We start from the raw sequence: 14,819 nt of genomic DNA, 5'->3' as shown, positions 1-14,819 counted from the left end.
TCATGGATTGGAAGATTTAATATTGTTAAGATGACAATCCTCCCCCAATTTATCTATAGATTGAACACAATCTCTATCAAAATTCTAGCTGGCTTCTTTGCAAAGTTAACAAGCTGATCCTAAAATTCATATGGAAATGTAGTGGACCTAGAATAGTTATAACAACCTTGAGAAAAAAGAACAAAGTTGGAAGACTCACATTTCCTGATTTCTAAACTCACCACAAAGCTACCATAATCAAGACAGTGTGCATAAGGAGAGACATATAGCTCAATGAAACAGAATCAAAAGCTCAACCCTTACACCTCTGGTCAACTGATTTTTGACAAAGGTGCAAAGTTAATTAAAAAGGTAAAAAAACAGTCTTTTCAACAAATGGTGCTGGGGCACTGGATATCCACATGCAAAATACTGAAGCTGCACCACTTCCTCACAACATGTACAAAAATTAACTGAAAATTGATCAAAGACCTAAATGTAAGAGCTCAAACTATAAAACTCTTAGAAGAAAGCACAGTAGTAAATCTCTGTGACCACGGGTTAGGCAAAGCCTTCTTAGATATGACACCAAAAGCACGAGGGACAAAAGAAAAAAATACATAAACTGAACTTCATGAAAAGCAAAAACTTTTACACCTCAAACGATATAACCAAAAGAGTGAAAAGACATCCCACAGAATGGAAGAAAATATTTAGAATCGGATATCTGATAAGGGACTTGTATCTAGACTACATAAAGTATTCTTACAACTCTAAGATAAGTAACCTAATTTAAAAATAGGCAAAGAATCTGGATAAACGTTTTGCTAAAGAAGATATACAAGCAGCCAAAAAGTACATGGAAAACTGCTCAACATCGTTAGTCATTAGGGAAATACAAATCAAAACCACCATGAGATACCCCTTCACACCTATAAAGATGGCTACAATCAAACAGATTAACAAGTGTTGGCTAGGATGTAGAGAAACTGAAAACCCCCCTATACTGCTGGTAGGAATGTAAAATGGTGCAGCCACTTTGGAAAACAGTTTGACAGCTCCACAAAATTAGAAAGTTACCCTATGACCTAGCAATTCCACTTTTAGGTATACACCCAAGAGAAATGAAAACATACACCCACACAAAAAGCTGAGCATGAGTGTTCACAGCAGCACTATTCGTAATGGCCCAAATGTGAAAATAACCCGAATGTCCATCAACTGATGAATGGATACATAAAATACGGTTTATCCATAGACTGGAATATTAATCAACAATAAAAAAAGAATGAAGTACTGACAGATGCTACAACATGGATGAACCTTGAAAACATTATGGTAAGCGAACAGAACCAGTCAGAAAAGACTACATATTGTATTAATTCCATCTATATGAAATGTCCAGAATAAGCAAATCTAGTGAGACACAGAGTGGATTATCAGTTGCCTAGGACTGGGGATGAGAGAAAAATGGGGGATGAGTGCTAATGGGTACAGGATTTCTTTGGGGGGAGGTGATAAAATGTTCTTACAATTAGACTGAGGTGACACTTGCACAACTCTGTTCATATATTAAAAACCATTGAACTGTATATACCCTTTAAACGGTTGAACTGTACGTGTGTGAATTATATCTCAATAAAACTGTTTTTTAAAAAAGAGAGAGAACAAAGAGACTCAGAGGGTAACAGAGCAGAAGCATGTCCTGCAATTCCTACAAAATGTTCTACTATATCACAGACTTACATTTCAGAAAATGCTTTAAATAGTCTCTTATGTGTCACCTGTAGGAACACATACTTGAGAGAGGTGGTAGGTCTCACCATCACATCAATCTGGGATTTTAAAATTTTCTTAAGGAAGCCCACAACATGCTAGAGAAATTCTATTTACAGAAAGAGGAGAAAAAATGACATCACTCTTCTCTTCTACAACAGATGTAGCCAAGTATATGAACCATCTTACAGACATGACAATTGGCATGCTCAAAAGGCTTTTGTTTTTGTTTTGGGGGTAGGGGTAGTTGTGTGCTTTTTAAAAGTCTTTTATGTATTTATTTTTAACATTGGACCTCTTCCCAGACCTCCCTCACACATTCCCTTGCTAAAACTACCTGTCTGCTGCTAAACGTCTGGGGAAGCCAAGGAGACCAAGGGGCCTGGGGAACAGGAGGCGGCCAGCTCCTTCCAGACTCTGAGCTCTGCAGGGCCTTATCCCCTGGTCCCTTTTGTGTCCCCAAAGCAGAACCTGAGCACTCAAGACAGAGCTGATGCTCACGGTCACTGCTGAGTTGATGTCTGATACATACAGGACCCCCTTCCCACCCGATCATCTTTCATACAGAACAAAAGTACACAGAACAGCAGTGATAAAGCCGTTCAGCTCTATCCGCAGGAGCAACACTTGCTCTTCACTTGACCCTGTCCCTTCGAAGACCCCCCTCCTTTCTGTGTCTTCCCTCCCACCTTTGTTCTCCCAAGTCTGAACCAATGGAGGGCTTCAGGAGGGAAACACAAGGGGTCTGACCTGAGAAGACTGTTAAAAAGGTACGTATTAGCATTTACGGAAGCGTCCAAAATGTGAACATTTTTTAGAGTTTCACATCTCTGAGTTCCCAGTCCCTCTAATTCCCCCCAAGTTGACATATACTTCATATACGTATGTTCTCAGCCACTCAGCCAAGGACATCAACCTTAAAATGGAGTAGAAGTGCACTGTCCAGGGGCAGGACAACAGGATAACGGGACAAGAAGGCCTTTTCCAGGACTGCTGGGTAGACCCTAAGGGTGGTGGCCGCAGGACTCACGTTCCCCTGACAACCACTGGGGCCCCACGTCACCCAGAGCCTGGGAGTGACGAGGGGGTTCCAAGTGGGTGAGTCAAGGTGGGAAAAAGCACAACAGCCTTTTAAGTATGCTGCAATGTTAAGATATCCCCACTTACAGCAGAAAAACAGCACCAACACACACACGCACACCCTTGCCTGAACCCAGACAACAAACTGATGATCTAAACCTCCTCTTCCCCACCGTCCAAAAAACAAAAACAAAAACATTACCCAGGAGCTGGGGTGGTGGTAATTTATTTGCTTTTTGTAAGAGATGGGGCCAGGTGCTGGAAGCTTCTAACTCCTGAGAGAGGCTCACTCTAATATACAAGACTCCGCAGGTGAAGAATAATCTGGAAAGCCACTCGATAAACTGGAAAAGTTTGTACTAAGGATGACGAAAGGACTTCAAATTTCCAAACCAGCACCCCATGCTATTTTATTTAAAAAGAGACCCAAACCCTACCCTCTGAAGGCCAAGGTGACCGTAAGGTAAGAGGATGGGGCTCACTCATCCGGAGGAGTCCACCCCCAGGAACCCCAGCCTTGCCCAGAAGCTGAGCCAATGACAGATACGTCTTCTCTTCTCACTCAGGAGGTGCCCCTGGGTTTGGAACCACCTGGATTCGTCTGAGGCTACATTTCCAGTAGAGCAGAGACCCCTTGCACAGACAGAAGCCCTCCCCAGAGCCTTCTGCTCCAGCCCCAGCAGGCAGCAGGAGCAGAGGAGAAAGGGCGCGTGCTAACAGAGCTAGCAGAGACCTGAACTTCACTCTACTGCTGCCAAACAACCATAATGCGCATCTCTTCAGAAATCATTACTAGAGCATTCAAAACACCAACTGCCTCTCTCACAAAGCAGCAACCACCCACACAGCTGGGAAGCAGACGCAGGATAAAGAAAAAGAGGGAGAATGTTGGGCAAGAGGGGAGCCTCCAGACAGAGCAAGCAGATGCCTCCGCAGCAGGACGGGGACCCTGGCTGAAGCCCACGTCATGGCTCCCGCCTCCTCTGCTCCTGCACCCTAAGAAGAGGGGCAGAAAGAGGGGTGGGGATGCAGGGAAGAGGCCCCAAAGGAAGGCGTAATGGGCTTCGTGGCAGGCAGCCTCCAAGGCAGCCCCCAGCGAGCCCCCACCTCCTGGTGTTCACGCCCTTGGACCCGTGTAACCAAAAGGATACTGTGGAAATAACAGAGTGCGACTTCTGAGGCTGTCGTAAGAGACGCTGCAGCTGCCGTGCTGCAAGAACACTAAAGCAACCTCATGGAGAGGGGTCCACCCGAGGGGTAAAGAACTGAGGCCTCCCACCAACAGCCAGGCCAAGGTGCCAGCCGCTCACGTCTCCAGCCCCAGTCAAGCCTCCAGATGACTACAGGCCCAGCCAACGCCAGGAATGCATTCTCACAAGCAACCCCAAGCCAGATCACCCCGCTAGGCTGCTCCCAAGTTCCAGACCTATGAAAACGACGTGAGATGATAAACGTCCAGCGGTTTAAGCGGCTCATCAGCTTTGGAGTTATGTTATGCAGCAATACATAAACAATCCCAGACTCTGGGAGACTCTTCTTTCTACACCAAAAGAGGGGCAGAGTCCCAGGAGACTGCACACGTCTCCAAGCACCTGCCTTTCCTCACCCACACATGACTCACAGGTGGAGAGGGAAGCAAGAGCTAGGACGAGTGTGTCCATTCCCTGTTTATTTCTCATGGATGAGCAGAAGCTGAGCATTAAGGAAGCAAAATGTTTTCAATCCAACGGCACTGCTTACCCTGTGATGCTTTTTCTTTTTTCCCTTCTGACTCGATGTCTAACTTGTGTGTAAACTTCTGATGTTCAAAACTCTTAAAATACATTTTATACTTCATATGTTATATATGCTAAGTTAACACATGTGAAAGATGTAATCCGGGTTTCCCTGGTGGCGCAGTGGTTGAGAGTCCGCCTGCCAATGCAGGGGACGCGGGTTCGTGCCCCGGTCCGGGAAGATCCCACATGCCGCGGAGCGGCTGGGCCCGTGAGCCATGGCTGCTGAGCCTGTGCGTCCGGAGCCTGTGCTCCACAACGGGAGAGGCCACAACAGTGAGAGGCCCGCGTACCGCAAAAAAAAAAAAAAAAGATGTAATCCCCTGATGATTTTTTAAAAAATTACTATCATTTAATAAGATACTAAAGAAGATGCTTTCCCCCATCACACACTCTGTCCTGGCAACATTTTAAGAACTTTTATTTCCTCTGATAGGTCTTCTCTTAAGTCAGCGAAGAGAGGGAGATTCATACCTTCCCTGTGAGCTGGATGTGTGATCTTCAAAGCTGAACTTACGACCCCACTGCTGTAAAAGCTGTGGCCTCGATTTCCCAGTTTTTAGACCGGAAATCACATGTGTCCTATCTCACAGCATCACTGTTATAAAATCAAATAAGATGCTGGAAAAAAAATTGCTTTCAATATGTACGATAAATACAGCTGAAACAGAAAGTTGGGGGTCTGTTAGGTCAGAATCTTGCAGTGGGCAAGCCGGAGATCAAGAATTTGCTGTCGTATTTCCAGCAATGACATAGGGCAGAGGGACTGGCTAGGACAATGTCTGCATCTGCCAAGCAGAACTGCCAGATTACATTTTTCCATTTGTGAATTAATGAAATACTCCGTTTGGCTACTATCCTCTTGTGAGTTTGGCCATCATCAGTCTAGGCCCTGGGGATCTAATCATGTTTGTGAGAGCCCATAAAATTAGGTTCATGTCCACCCAAAGGTGAGGGTGAGACCTTGAACTCAGAAACGGCAATCCCCTCCTAGGCCCAAGGTTAACAGTTATCAAATCCCCACAGAGACAGCTGTTTTGGGTGGATCAACCATGATCTTCCTGTCACTAATCTGAGTTTAGAAGAACGTGACGAAATGGCATATACTGCTAGGGCTTCCTATGAACAGTATTATTGATCACTTGGAAAAGGTACTATGACTGCTCTTTAAATGTTTAAATGGCTTTAGACCACATCCATTTTTTTTTTTAACATCTTTATTGGGGTATAATTGCTTTACAATGGTGTGTTAGTTTCTGCTTTATAACAAAGTGAATCAGTTATACATATACATATGTTCCCATATCTCTTCCCTCTTGCGTCTCCCTCCCTCCCCCATTTTTTATGTGGAACATTAAGTGGTAGCAACGTAATTTTAGCAGGGCTGCTTACACCCCCCCGCCCATACACCAGAGAAAATGCCTCCACCGCCAGAAGCTATCAAAGAAAGCTATACTGCTTTATTTGATGCTCAGGTAAGCCCCAAATCGGGAAATGCCAAGTCTGAGGTGAGTTCAATCATTACAATATTTAAGAAGGTCTTGAATTTGCTCTTCACCTTAAAAGAATAATACTGCTTTGACAGTTACTAAAATCTTCACTTCCGGCAGGCACACTCTGCCCCTGCCCCCACGTGTTTTATTCAACGCTCTCTGAGTCTCTGCTGGAAAAATGATACTTTTCCCCCAAGAGTACATTGTCCTTGGGTGGAGCACCATATAGAGGTAGAGATGCTCCCTACATGGCTCCTTTACATTGTTATAAATAAAGCAACAGAGAAACATGGCCTGATCCCATTTACTAACTAGTGAGAACCTCCAAGCTGACAGCTACAAACATTAAACGGGGTGGTGGTGGGGGGGAAGGAATTGTATCATGTAGCTGAGGTTTTCAAGCCTATCGTTGAGATGTTTTCTCTTACAATAATCTAAAATAGTGCAATATAAAAATTTTAATTGTGAAAAAGCCTATCACATAAAAAAATTGAAAATAAAAATAAAAAGACCATTAACCTGGAATGCTGTCAAAGGAGCCACATGGGTTGAACTGTCGGACTAGGTAACATTAAGGGTCCTTATTAGTCCCATTACTTCTAGGACATTCTAATAAAGCAATCCCTGCGGTAGGAGCAGGGAAAGGACGTCAAACTAAATCCCTAGGAGAACCACACTCATAGTTTCGACTAGAACATTTAAGAAGTACCTCATGAAAAATGTTTGCATAATTTTTGCTTATACATGTAGCCCAAAGCTTTAGAATCAAAAATCTAAGGCTCAGATTTTAATAAGATCTCCCTTCTAGGTCTTATATAGTCTAAAACAATCCAATAAATACATCAACCACACAACCTATACCAACAATACACCATAGCGACAGTCAAATTACAAACTCGCAAACACTCAAAGTTACATTAAATACACTTAATGGGCAAAAGTGAAAAGCCTCTATGATTGTACTTGTACTAAATGATTCCAAAATTCTCCCCATTCTTCCCTAATTTCCTTTTTTCTCAGATCTTTTAGTCAATTGAAAATTAAGTATATTGACAGACCAAAACATTGTTTTGCAAGGGAGACAAACAGCCAGCCCAAACTAGTCTCTCCGTGATGCCTTACCTGACCATTCAGGCCTACAGGAATGGCACCCAGCGCCCACAGTTCATCTGTTAATCAGCTACAGCCTTGTAGCTTTTTTTAAATTGAAGTTTAATTACTTAAACTTTATAATTTTACCAAAATTGTCGTAAGTGTGGATCTCAGTCGGCAAACTCTTCTGTAAAGAGCCAAACAGTAAATATTTCAGGCTTTTGCCCATCTTTCTTTCAGTCTCTATTCTGAGTACTCAGCCTGCTATCTTAGCGCAAAAGCAGCCAGACAACAGCGAAATGTACAAGTGTGGCTGCACGCCAACGAAACCTTATTTATGGGCCCTGAAATCTGAACTTCCATATATTTTTCAAACAAAATATGTTTTTCCACCATTTAAAAATGCAGAAACCATTCTCAGCTCTCAGGCAGAACAGTAAAAGGCAACAGCAGGCCAGATTTGGCCTTTGAGCCATCATTGGCTGATGCCTGATTTAGACTAACCCAAACTGTGTGGACAAACAAGTCTGCAGTCCCCACAGGCCTCCAGCAGTAGATACCTATGCACTGACCCTGTTTATCTCTCTCCTGTTCTGGAGGACCACAGTGTGTGTCTGGAATATCTAGCCATCTAGTCAACACATCAAGCAGGGTAGTTTTGTTCCAAGGGCATAGAGAGCTTCAGCGTGAATTAAAATTCCCTCTCTCAAAGAAAGGTAACAATCTGTAAATAAAGGGGTGTGTGTGTGTATGCGTGCGTGCGTGTGTGTGTGTTGAGGGGAGGTGTCGATTAACAGAGGACAGCCACTGCAGCTTTTGCTTTTATGACCCGAAACACTGGACAAAACCACAGTCCATTCGCACCAAAAAAACCCAAACAACAAAAAACAGATGAACTTGAGATTGTGCCTTTCAAAAGTCCTTTCCTAGGTGATGTCTCCTTACTGATACATCTCCCAGCAAAGAGAAATAAGAGTTAACACCAGCAATTTAAACACCCTTTGCGGAGGAAGGCAGACAGATAGCAAACACAGAGCTATCAGCCCAAGCACTATAGCCACCATTCTGGTACATTCAAGAAACTTCTTGACCTACAGTTTTATTTTAACAGTTAGTCTGAAACCGGCTTCTATCTGTGGCTTAAAAAAACCGTACAACCTCATCCACTGTCTAGTTCCTAGTATGGCACACAATCCTGCCTTAAGAAGAGTTATTACAGGCCCATCTCAGGGATATTGCAGGTTTGGTTCCAGACCCCTGAAATAAAGCAAGTATTGCATATAAAGTGAGTCACATGCATTCTGTTGTTGTTTTCCCAGTGCATAAAAGAAGTTATGTTTACACTATACTGTAATTAAGTATGCAATAGCATTATGTCTAAAAAGACAATATATATACTTTAAGTAAAAAGCACTTTATTACTAAAAAATGCTAAACATCATCTGACAATGCAGGGGTTGCCACAAACCTTCGCCCTGTAAAAAATGTTGTATCTGGGAAGTGCAGTACAATGAGATACGTCTGTACAGCGTTCAGACACTTTAGGTCCCTAAAAAGCTTCCAATAAAAAGAAAATTAGTTCAAAATAGATGTAGATGTTTCCCCAAGTTCAAAGAATTAGATGGAGGTTGGGATGGAGCCCATGGGTACAGTACATGGGATGCAGCCACACATTTGAGGGCCCTTCTACACCAGGAAGCCAGGATCTTCTACATATGTTAATTCCAACCCTGACCAGCTAACAACTCACAGATCATCCCCAGAGAAGACAGAGTCTTACATGATCTATACCTGCTGTTGCCCCATGTCCTGAACCACAGAAACATGAAAGACTAACCTTATCAGGAGCCAAATAATCAACAATTTTAGGAGAAAGAGAACCATCCAGGCCCAGAAATTAGACTTAAACATTAGACTCCAGAAACTTTTGTCCACTGATCTCTTTCCTGGTCAGCCTTGTGCTTTGGCTGTATTTTTACACTTACTGTGTTTGCATGACAAGGCCATCAACAGGGCTCTGGACAAGGACTGGGTGCTGGGGAGAAGAAAGCCTAGAAGGCAGGATACTGCCAGGCTGATGAGGAATCATGCTGTTATCTAGAGACCCTAAACTGAAAGATTTCATAATATGTAGTGGCTGTTTCCTAGGATGTACCCCTGCCATATTCATGGTCCGCAATCATGATCTACTCCACTGAGCTTTCTTGGTTCATAACTCTCTAAAAGGAAAACTTCAGGAATTCCCTGGGGCTCCAGTAGTTAGGACTCTGCGCTTCCACTGCAGGGGTCACGGGTTCAATCCCTGGTTGGGGAACTAAGATCCTGCAAGCCGCATGGTGTGGCCAGAAACAAACAAACAAACAAACAAAAGACACAAAAGGAAAACTTCTAGAAAGAGTGAAAAAGAGAGTATGAGCTACAAGTTACCAAAACTTGTAAAAATGAGTCAGTGGCACAGGAAGGACCAAACAATTGGGTCTGTGTGGTTCTGGGGGCCTGGGCCATACTGGCCTCCATTCAAATAGCAAAGAATCTGTCAGGATGAATCAGACTACCAGCTGACAGGATGGTGAGGAAGGGGGCGGCCCAGGCTGAGCAATTCAAAGAGGCTTTCAAACAGCTACTTAACGTGTCTTGTGAGCTTTATTTGAATTTGAGGGGAAGGCCACAGAATAGTTCTCAGGCTTTCAAATCTCCATTCTCATCTGCCAATCCTGAGAGAAGAAAAAGGGAAGCTATGAAGCGGCATCTCTGTCACTGAGATTGCTACACAGCGAAGTGCCACACACAAGTCCTCCCACACGCAAACTTGCCTGTTCCCACACGGTCTCTGCCTGAACCCATGGTAAAAAGCAGCCCGGGGACAGTCGGGGGAGTTCTCAGCAGGGCAGCACGGTATGGAGCTCACCATTAAAGCAAAACCACATCACAAAAAGCTGATATCATTTCCCCAGTAATTCCAGCTCCGTCACGAAGTCCAGCACAGGGAACCTGACCTCCCGTGGCGACCCATGAGGAAGCTGCTAAGCAAGAAAACAGAATCACTGTTGGGAGAATAAATTCATGATCAGATCAAAAACTAGGTAACAGGATAACTGAAAGCTGGCTCTACTTTGTCACTGCAGGTGACAGTGACAGACACTGGAATAGAAAAAGCATGTGAAAAGGACATCCCTCCTAGACGCCCATCTCCAGGCAGCAGCCCGCCAGCCTTTGAAAAAGGAGTCAAGGCACCATCCCTCTGCTCAAAGCCCTCTGCTGTGGGCTGGACTGTACTCCTCCAAAAGACAAGCTCAAGCCCTAACTCCCCACACCCTGGAATGTGGCCTCATCTGGAAGTACAGCTGAGCCTTGAACAACGTGGCGGTTAGGGGTTCCGACCCCCGACCACCCAGCACCGTTGAAAACCCCCCACATCAGCGGTGCTGCACCCTCAGATTCAACCAACCGTGGATCGTGTAGTACTCTAGAACATACTTACTGAAAAAAATCTGTGTGAGTGGACCCGCACAGTTCAAACCCACGTGGCTCAGGGCTCCACTGTGGTATCTTTGCAGTAATCCAGTTAAGAGGAGGTCAACCTGGATTAGGGTGGCCCCTAAACCCAATGACTGGTGTCCTTATAAGTAAGCCACATGGAAGACACAGAGACACACAGGGAGGAGCTGGCCATGGAATGAAGGAGGCAGAGAGGGAAGTTTTGCTGCCACAGGCCAAGGAACACCGAGAACTGCTGGCAACCACCAGAAGCTAGAAGAAACGAGGAAGAATCCTTGCCTAGAGCCTTTGGAGGGAGCGTGGCCCTGCCAACACCTTGATTTCGGACTTCTGGCCTCCAGAGCTGTGAGAGAATCAATTTCTGTTGCTTCAAGCCGCCCCGTTTGTTTGTGGCAGTTTTGAAAGGCAACCCCTTCCTGTCTCACTCAGGAGGAAAATCAATGCCTCGTTACGAGGTGACCCAGGCCTCCCCCGACCCGGCTGACTGTGGCTCCCAGAGCTCCCTGCCCAGCAGGTCGCTGCAGCCACCCTGGCCTCTTCCCTGGTCCTCGAACATGCTGCCACCCTGCCACCACGCGCCGGCCCACGCGCAGGCTGCTGCTGTCTCAGACCTTCGCAGGTGCCATCCTCTGCTGGAAGACTTCTCGGGAACCTGCACAGCTGTTCCCCTCAATCTTCCTTCAGGGCTCTGCTCAAGTCCCCTGATCATTTGGGCTCCCCCACCCCCCATCGGCCTTCAGCGCCTCCTACCCGCCCCCGCTCTGTTCCCCCTTCCCCCGCTTTATTTTTCTCCAAAATCCTTAGGACAAGCTGACATATACATTTTGCTTAACCTCTAAGAGGCCCGTCTCCCTCTATAACGCTGGCTTGCGGAGATAGGGACTGTTTCACTGCTGAATTTCAGCCCACTCTGTTTACTGGATAGCTAAATGCATTCGATCAGGACAGGTGAAATTTTACTTAAAACCGGCTGTGTGACAAAAAGGGTTTCTACTAATGAAGCGGAACAGCAACAGCTTCTGCAGATGAAGGGCAGGCTCCAGGCTGGGCTCTGAGGGGCCGGGAGAGAATCTCCCATCTCGGGTGGACTCAGGGGCTCACTACCATCCCTGGTGGAAGAGGGAGCAGTAAACAACTTTGAAACAGCCTCTTAAGAGTCCTCCTCATCTAAAAAAGTCAACTCTTACCTATAATTCTTGTCTCCAGCCACACCCTATAGAAAGTGAGTTGGCCTGAGAAATGTGTGAAGCCAAAGCTAAACATACCTCCATCACGGCATCACCACACACAGTTTTGTTGTTTAGGGGCCGAGGGGAAGGGCCCAGCAGGAATGTTCTGATAATGATCATCTCATGCTGCAAATGTACAGTCTACTTAGGGAAGAAAGCCTCTGACCACAACATTCATAAAAATAAATAAATAAATAAACAAGAAAACCATTTCAAATGAGCCAGGAGCTTTCAAACAGCTCCGGCTTAGTAAGGAGATAATCCCAACCTTTTCAAATGGCCCTAAATTAACACTTTTCCTTCCCTCATTTACATTTTCAAACCTTTAAACAAAATAAGGCCAAAAAGGAAAGTCTTTCTTTACCTTGGGCTTTGGCCCCAGGGCCTGCCAGTCCTAGGTGTGAATCACAGGATTCCTTGCAAGGTGATCTGATGGGCGTTTCGGCTTCAGGGGTCTCAAAATTACCTTCAGAATCCGAGCTGCCAAGGGGGAAAAATGAGGAATTACCACTTTCAACGGTATTTCCGACACCCTTTATAGTCTACATATCCGCAAAGTCCAGTATTTTTGCCTAATTTTACAACCTGCGCGTCCTCAGCATGGGCTGGCCTGTGGGAGCTGCTGCCGCGCCCTCCTCGGGCTTCTGTCTGGCCTCCTGTCTCCCTGAAATCTCCTGCATCCTCAGGAGACTTTTTCCAGCACCATTTTTTTTTGAGGTCATCCTTCCCTCTGATACCCCAAAAAAGCCCTTTCAACAGACTCCTTTTCTCACAAGAGCCCTTTCCTGGAGGTTTAAAAATTAAATTGCCGTCTCGTTCTAAAAAAAATTAAGCCAATATTCGCCATGATGCCTTTTTCTTTGGTAGGCCTCTACCTGTCTGGAACTCACCCAGCCAGAGGCCGAGGATGCTGTCACCTGCCTTCCGCAATCACACGGGTGACAGCTCAGCAGATACCACCATTTCTCACCAGCTGCCAGGAGCCTGTCATCACGCGACCTTCTTTACTAAGGCTGCATTTTTGGGACACAGGGGAACCCCCAGGAGGGCCTGGGAGCGACTTCTTCCCCACAGGGAAGGCCCCAAGTTCCACCGGGTGTGACCCACGACTCTGTGTGTGTGTGTGTGTGTGTGTGTGTGTGTGTGTGTGTGTGTGTGTGTAGGGGCGGGGGGCTGGGGGCTCAAAGCTTAGAGAAAGTGACCGAGGCAGACGGGGATGCAGAGAGACTGCAGATTCTGGGTTAGGTTCAGAAAGATCATACTGAAACGGGGGGAAGAAAATACCCGGGAGGACAGAACATCCTGAACCTTCGAAGGCACAGCGGGGACCTGGTTACAGGCAGAGACGCAGCATTGCCATGAACACGGTTACGCGGGTGGCGACCACACACACGCACACAGACTGAGCCGCAGATGGATGGATGGATAGCAGCGCGTTTGCATTTTGGCAGGAACGCGTGTACTTGCCTGAAACTCAAGGATTTGGTCTCGGCTTGCGAGTCCTCCTCCTCGGGGTCGCCCTCGGGCCCTCCGGCCTCGTCCTCTCCGGCGACCCCGCCGCGCACCGCGGACCACGTCCATTTCGCCCACTGCACTGGGGACAGGATCTGCCAGGGACTGAACGCCATGAGCGCGGCTCCTCCGGCTCCGGCTCCTAGGAGGATGGGAAAGGGGAGAGCCCTTTTTCCCTTTCAAAATGGAGGGAACCGGTGACAGGCGCCCGGACGCGTTTCCAGCGGAGGCGCGGATGTGGTTAAACGAGCGCCGTCGGGGGCCCGGGTGGAGCGCTTCCTCTCCTCCGGCTGGCAGCGCCGCTTCCTCCGCGTCCTCCTTCCTCAACGTGCGGCCACGGCGCCCCCGCGCCCGGCGACTCCCGCGGGGGAGATGCTCTCCTGGGGCCTCCTCGGGGCCCGGGTCCGCGACGCCCGGCGGCTCGGCCTTGGCTGCACGGCGGCTCAGCTGCTCCCGGTCCCTGCGGCCCGGCTCCCGTCTCCCGTCTCCCGCGTCCCGGCCGGCTGGGCGCGCATCAGCTGCGGCGGAGCCGCGCCCCAGGAGCCGCCCCCTCGGACCGTACTACTCGCGCCCGCGGGCGGGGGCGCCCGCGGCGGCACTTTGAAGCGCGCGCGCCCGCCGGATCCCCCCGGCTTCGCGCCACAGTGGTCGCGCCCTCCCTGCGGGAAGGGGCTTCTCTGCTAAGACCCCGGCCGCTGGCCGAGGACCCGGGCGCCCCCAACGGCTCCCCCGGCGTCGGGAGCCGGGAAGATCTGTTTTCCGTGTACGTGCACGCTGGACTGTGCCTCCTTCCCTTTTTATTTTTATTTTCTCATCTTGCTACTGCGACTTAATGGCGTTAGTGATACTGGATCGCAGAGAAGTTCAGCCCCTTATTATAAAAAACTCTGAGGCCGCTGTTGACTGTGTTTTCCCCTCCCTAATAGGACGGCGTGGAAGATTTCAGCCTGTTCACCTTCAACCTTCAGATCCCTCAGCAACGCTGCAAGAGTAGCCAAGGGCTGGGATTTTAGATGCTTTGTGGCTCCTCAGTCCTCACTGGTGGAAGTGCCGTGGCCAGGTCTTGGGTAAAGGGTGCTAAATTACCCTGTGAAATTAGAGCTTGATCCGTTTCCCATTCTCCTTTTTGAGGCATAACTTCTAAGTGTTTGGTCTCTGACTCCGTTTGCTGCTTCCGAAGTCTGCCAACAGGCCTAATGATTTCAACCTTCAAAATAAAAACCCTCTGTGTTTGAAGGGAGAGGCAGGGAAGTAGCAGAGCTCTCCTCTGATTTTCTTCATTTTCCATCAAGGGGATTCTACTTAGGGATTGCGCCTCTCAGAATCACCAAGGCACCAAGCGAATCTGCCTCAAACAACCAGGCTTCATGATCTCCTTGCCTGGA

The 14,819-nt window shown here is 47.2% G+C and overlaps 1 protein-coding gene across 4 annotated transcripts in view; it reads right to left on the bottom strand.

Moving 5' to 3' along the window:
- TACC1 (transforming acidic coiled-coil containing protein 1) overlaps positions 1-13,942 on the bottom strand; it is a 59,345-nt gene extending 45,403 nt beyond the window's left edge. For 2 of the 4 annotated variants that reach the window (XM_022571251.3, XM_022571254.3), the window contains exons 1-2: positions 13,390-13,942; positions 12,287-12,402 (exon numbers count right to left, since the gene is read on the bottom strand). In XM_022571251.3, the coding sequence (XP_022426959.2) occupies positions 12,287-12,402; positions 13,390-13,550 (277 nt within the window). In that variant the 5' untranslated portion in view covers positions 13,551-13,942. The remainder of the gene's footprint in view (positions 1-12,286; positions 12,403-13,389) is intronic. The other 2 variants (XM_022571256.3, XM_022571257.3) reach the window with 2 other exon arrangements.
- Between the last annotated feature and the right edge of the window lie 877 nt (positions 13,943-14,819).

Source organism: Delphinapterus leucas, chromosome 21 (genome assembly GCF_059928025.1).
Source record: "Delphinapterus leucas isolate spDelLeu-1000000601 "Yukka" chromosome 21, BTC_Dleu_Yukka2, whole genome shotgun sequence".
Classification (NCBI taxonomy): domain Eukaryota; kingdom Metazoa; phylum Chordata; class Mammalia; order Artiodactyla; family Monodontidae; genus Delphinapterus; species Delphinapterus leucas.
This window is presented reverse-complemented; position numbering and strand designations above follow the sequence as displayed.